The sequence below is a fragment of the Mus caroli genome, unplaced genomic scaffold (assembly GCF_978045245.1).
Source record: "Mus caroli unplaced genomic scaffold, Mus_caroli_1 scaffold_3, whole genome shotgun sequence".
Classification (NCBI taxonomy): domain Eukaryota; kingdom Metazoa; phylum Chordata; class Mammalia; order Rodentia; family Muridae; genus Mus; species Mus caroli.
In genome coordinates, this window is record NW_028227258.1 from 77,466,756 (window position 1) to 77,473,000 (window position 6,245).

At 43.1% G+C, this 6,245-nt stretch overlaps 1 protein-coding gene across 1 annotated transcript; it reads right to left on the reverse strand.

Moving 5' to 3' along the window:
- Nucleotides 1-303: 303 nt before the first annotated feature.
- Nucleotides 304-1,845, reverse strand: Tigd4 (tigger transposable element derived 4). Its single transcript, XM_021157199.2, has one exon. The coding sequence runs from the start codon at nucleotides 1,843-1,845 to the stop codon at nucleotides 304-306; it is 1,542 nt and encodes a 513-aa protein (XP_021012858.1).
- Between the last annotated feature and the right edge of the window lie 4,400 nt (nucleotides 1,846-6,245).

The window sequence follows — 6,245 nt, forward strand, 5'->3', positions numbered from 1 at the left end:
ATTTCATGCGCGTGAGTCAGCCAGCTGGCGTTCTTTCACACACATGCTAAGTTTCTTTCAAGTATAAAGCCTCTGAAACACATTTTTTTTATTCTCCCCAAACCTGCTAAACGGAATTTTGCAGTTTTACTGAGTCATTCTTTACTAGGGAGCCCCCGCGATGCAGATCAAAGGCTCTGCAGTTAAGCCACCGATTATTATCAAGCTTTCTCTCTTCTTGTTTAAGTGTAGTTTCTGTTTACATTCCTTGGGTAATAAGATACCCGAGGAAAAGTTACTGCTCGGCAGCCCAACAAAACGTGACTACTTAGGTGACAAAGCGTTAATAAAGTTTTCAAGGTCTGCTAAAGAACCGTGAAGTTCATCATTCAGGTCGTGACTTCTAAGAAACCTTTTCAGAGTGCCTACAGCTGAGAGCGCGTCCTTCTTGGATGGTGCCTGCAGATCCACTTCTAGCGCCCCGCTGTCCTCCTCCTCTTCATCGGAAGTATAAAGACCAGTTTCCTCTTGCTTACTTTCTCCGGCCCACTCGGCACCATCTTTCGGGGTGGCTTCACAAGTCTCCAGGTCCTCATCCAGGGCAGCGTATTCCTCTATGGACAAGCCTTCAAGAAACTCCACTCCTGCCCCCACTGCATGGGCAGTCAGGTCAAGAGCAACAGCAGCATCTGCACTGGCTGTGTCATTTTCTCCCTTTGGAGACCTGAATCCTGCTTCTTCATAGCTTTTAACAATGGTCTCTGGAGTTACAGCTCTCCAGCAGAGATGCAATGTATCAACTGCATCTAGAAGAGAAAATGTAAACTCTTTGCTACTTTCGACTGAACTTAAAAATTTCTTGATAAGACAATGCCGATATTTGATTTTAAGGCTTTTGATAACACCTTGATTCATAGCTGCAAACCCGGAAGACAAGCATGACGGGAAGAATGCTAACTCAATGGACTTTAGATTTTTCACTTCTGGATGTGCGGGGCAAGAGTCAACAAAAATCACCACTCTTCGTTTCTGGGCTTGGAATTTCTCATCCAGCTTCTGCATCCACTGTTCGAATATGGCTGCCGTCATCCACGCCGTTCTGTTAGCTTCATAGTACACAGGCAATGATTTTATGCCCTTGAAACAACGCGGAGCTCGGTTTTTCCCGATGGTCAGCAAAGGGAGCTTCTCAGAGCCATCCATATTTGTACCGAGTGCCAGCGTTATCCTGTCTTTGCACAACTTTCCAACTGAGCATGTTTCCCCTTTGAATGCAAAAGTATTTGTAGGTAACATTCGATAAAGCAGCCCAGTCTCTTTTACATTGAAAACATTTTTAGGATGATAATCATTTAAGTAATAAGGTAGCACATTTTGGTACCACACAGTGGAAGGGTCTATAGATATACCTGTGGCTTCTACGGGTTGTGCTCTGAATACTAAGCCATACCTGGACTTAAAACGATCCAGCCAACCATTGCTGCACTTAAAATCATTGTGTCCCAGCTTCTGCGCAAAATCATTAGCTTTTAGACGCAACATCGGACCATTAACTGGAACGTTTAGACACTGAGCAATCCGATACCACCTCATCAATGCCTCTTCTAGATCCGTATAAAACGCTGTTCTCAGTCTTTTTCTCTTCGGATCAAACCTCAAAGACTCAAAGGCTTCTAGAACTTTGTCTTTGTTTTTCATAATGGAAGACAATGAATTTTTCTTTATGCCATATTCAGCTGCAATCTCTGCCTTTTTCTTGCCACTTTCCACTGCATTTATGATGTCAATCTTTTCCTCGATGGACAGGCTTTTCTTTTTCTTCACGGTTACAGGCTGAGTCCCGATATCCACAGAGGCTTCTGCCATCTCAGATGCGGCTTGTGCAGACCTTGGCTCTGAGCTCCTGGTGTAAGTTTCCGTAATCAAATTTGGTTTTCAGTAGGATACAGAGCAGGGCTTTCTACCTATCATTTCCTGTATTAAAGTTGGTAAGTACCAACAGTCTCATTCTCTAGGAAAACAACCACTAGATACATCTTTTCCAAAAGTCTGAAGAAAAGTTCTATATGCGGTTAGAAGAGGCACCACCTTCTTAGGATCTTGTGTGGCTCAATTTATAGTTCTTCAGAGTTCCAGAAGTCAGGCTAAAATAGGAATGTCATTATGTCAAACCTGCCCAGTCCTGCTGGGGTATTTTTGGACCTGCAATCCTTTAAGACGATTCATTTTATCCATGCATGTCTTGTACTAAATTCTCCACAGCAGGTTCAGAGATAAGAAACATTCAAAAATGTTCATGGAAAGATATCCCAGCTTAAGTTCTAGTTTCTTCAAGGGTACAGAATGGAAAAAAAAATGGCACACTCCTTCTACTTCTTGAAAATGCCAGGGGAAAAGGCAGAAGTTTAGCAACATGGAAACTGGATACTGCCATGCTCAGAGCGACAATGAAAAGGAAGGGAAGAAGTTTCTGGAAATGTAGTAACCAAAGCTTCCAGACGGATGCTTGCTTCCCGAGTGGCCTCGCCATTAAAAGCTCTGCTCTGTGGCTTGCATCCCCCCTTGTGCTTTGCAATACATACTTCTAAAATACATTGGACAAATTTAATCTGCTTTGAAAATTGTTTGTGCATGCCAAAACTAAAGAACTAAAAATGATCCTGGATAGATTCTTGGTGGCTATTTTCTACATGAGGTCACAGACTGTACCCTCTGGCTCTACAAGAAAAAAAATAACCACAGACTGCAGTCATGAGCTCAATTTTTAATAGCACATAGGAGACGGTCTTCTTCATAGGAGTCTGCTAGAAATACTTCATTGAAATACTCAATTCAGGTGATGAATATATCCCATTAAAATGTCTAAACCCTATGCTCCCCAAAGCTAAAAAAAAATCCAGTAATTTTTACATCCGTTTAGTACAGTCTATGAATATACACAGGTCAGTGTTGAGAACATGCTTCATAATAAACACGTTGTTAAGGGATATAAAGTAGAAAATTATCTAGACTAAAATAAGAGAGTAGAGTGATCATGTTTCTTACCCTTCCAGGCCCTCTATGTTGGTTTGTCTATGTGTGGGAAAGTGACTTGCCATAGTATGGATCTTGAGAAGTGACCGCTGTTAGAACTTAAGTGGTCCTGGGTCTTAACCATTAAAGCCTCGGCCGCTTTACCCATAAAAGGGGAGAAACCACAGGACTGACTTCATACTGCTGCTGTGTACTTAGTAAGGCTCAGTGAATTTCCTAAGAGGCACTCAGAATAGCTTCTCTCTCTCCCTCTCCCTCTCCCTCTCCCTCTCCCTCTCCCTCTCCCTCTCCCCTTCTCCCTCTCCCTCTCTTCCCCCTCCCCCTCCCTCTCCTCCCTCTCCCTCTCCTCCCTCTCCTTCTCCCTCTCCCCTTCTCCCTCTCCCTCTCCTCCCCCTCTCCCTCTCCCTCTCCCTCTCCCTCTCCCTCTCCCTCTCCCTCTCCCTCTCCCTCTCCCTCTCCCTCTCCCTCTCCCTCTCCCTCTCTCTGTCTCACACACACATCTTTGCACATAGACCAGCTGGGCCTCAAACTTGCCATCCTCTTGATTCAGCCTCTCAAGTGCTGGCTAGGTCTAACAATACGAAACCACCATGCCCAGGATAACCTAATAGTTGAAGAAAGTGTCCAGCGAATGTGGGCTGATGCTTTCATTATCATGGTCTTCTCTTTTCAATCTTTTCAGCTCTAAATTGCAGATTAGGGGGCAGGAATGGCACTTAAAAATAGACTAGAGGGCCGGGCGGTGGTGGCGCACGCCTTTAATCCGAGCACTTGGGAGGCAGAGGCAGGCGGATTTCTGAGTTCGAGGCCAGCCTGGTCTACAAAGTGAGTTCCAGGACAGCCAGGGCTATACAGAGAAACCCTGTCTCGAAAAACCAAAAAAAAAAAAAAAAAAAGACTAGAAATGGTAGGGGGCGGGTCAGAGGAGGATGTTGGATTTCCTCTTCTTTACTCTCTGTCTTCTGCCTTTCCTTTCTTGAGACAAAGTTTTCCACTGAACCTGGAGCTCACCATTTTTCAATCAGGCTGGCCATCTGTCTCCATGCCCACCCCCAGCATCCAAGTTACAGGTGCATGAAGCTATGCATGTTTTTTAGGTAGAGGCTAGGCTCTAACAGAGGTAGGTAGGTCTTCATGCTTGAGCAAGTACCCTTAGCTGGTGAGTCCTCTTCTTTTGCCAAGACTCATTCTTCTTAAGCAGTAGCAGTGAGATCAGCCAGGGGTTCCAGGCAGGTTCACATTCACCTCCCAGACACCAGCTCTCTTGCCAGAATCTATCTATTCTGGGCATGCTGTGGCCAAGTCAACAAGAAGCTAATTTGAAAAGTGAACATTATTATGCGGGCACCCCAGTCTTCCTGTTGTGTCTCCAGCTTCCGAGATGACAAGATACATCTTTTTGCTTCTGTTTTGTTTTTAAGACAGGATAGCTCTGCATGATCTAGGCTCACCTTGACCTCATAATCTTCATATTTCACCTTCTTGAATTGCTGGGGTTGTAGGTATACCCAGCTTACAGAAAAGTTCTCATTAAAATTTTTCTACCCCTGTTGTCCAACTCAAAGGAGTAATTTGAATCACCAAAATTACAACTCATACATTTTTTTTCTAAATTGTTGTTGCAAAAAAGTTCTCAATAATAGTGACATCATCATGGCATTGGTTCTCAAATTGCTTTGCTGCCTATATTCCAACTAACTAAGGAGGTAGGTAGAACTGCATTTTAATAGTCTCACAGTTATAACATGTTTGGAATGAAGTTTATAATCTAGTCTTTTTAATGTCCAGTCTGTATTCTATTCGTTATATTAGAGTATATGTAAATCATATTGACAGGGCCTTCCCTGACCATAGTGTACAATCTGGATTCCCTGTACCAAACCAAGTCAGCTCCTACATAAAGCTTGCAGTAACCCCCCCACCCCAAGACAGGGTTTCTCTGTGCAGTCCTGGCAGCCCTGGAACTCCCTCTGTAGACCAGGCTGGCCTAGAACTCAGAGAGCTGTCTTTCTCTGCTTTCCATATGCTAGGATTAAAAGCATGTGCCAGCATGCCCAGCTTACAACAACAACTTAAAAAAATGTTTATTTTTATTTTATGTCCATATGTGTCCCTGAATGTATGTATGCATACTTCATGGGATCAGGAGTCTGTGGAAGTCAGAAGAGGCATTGGGTCCCCTGGAACTGTAGTTAGTTGTTTATCTGCCATGTGGGTGCTTTGTAAAAACAACTGCTCTTAAGCACTGATCCACCTTTGGTTTTTTTTTTTTAGCGCTCTCCAGCTCTAACAATAACACATTGTAAAGGCAATATTAAGTGTCTAAGGAAGAATAGACCATCCTGGATGCTGTGAGCATCCATAGCACCTTTAGCTGACTGTCAGGGAAAGCTAGGCTGGCTAAGGAAGTGAGATCTGACCATCTGACTCATTCCCAAGGAAAAACGTGTTCATTTCCCTGGAGGAACTCCTTGTGTATTCCTGCAAATCCGTGACTACCTTGTATGTAAGTATTTCTCTTATTAGTTTGGTATCAGCATCCAGGGATTCCCCCTCCCCCATCTTACTTTATTGCCAGAGATGAGCAACAAGGGCTGCAGAAATGCTAACTTCCTTTCTTTGTTCATCCTAACGAAAGAAAAAAAAAATGACTGAAAATCTCTAACCTCCAAATGTTAAATCCAGGAGACTTACTTACCGACTAGGGATGCAACCTGTGAAGTCCATGCGAATATTCCAAATAAAAGAGTCAAACTCTGAGCCTGGAGGTGGTGGAATATGCCTTTAATCTCGGCACTTAGGAGGCAGAGGCAGACAGATGTCTATGTGTTTGAGGACAGCCTGGTCTACATAGTGAGTTCTAGGACAGCCAGGGTAACACAGAAAAACCCTGTCTCAAAAACCAAACAAAGATTCAAACTCTGAAATACTTTCGTGAAGCCCTTCAGATAATGAATACTAAGCCTGTATACACAATCACAAAGACCAATTCAAATAGAAACGAGCGATATCTTTATTTAAGAAAATATTCAACTTCCATCTTGAGTCAACAGTATCATTTCCTTCAACAACAAAAGTCAAAATTTCCACAATGAAATGTAATACATTCCTAAAACAATCAAATATGTGATGTAAACCAAAGTAGACCTTTCCCCTAGAAAAGTATAATCATCAATACTGCCCAATTAATAAAATGGATGTTATTCAACCTCGCACAGAATAATGGCTGATGT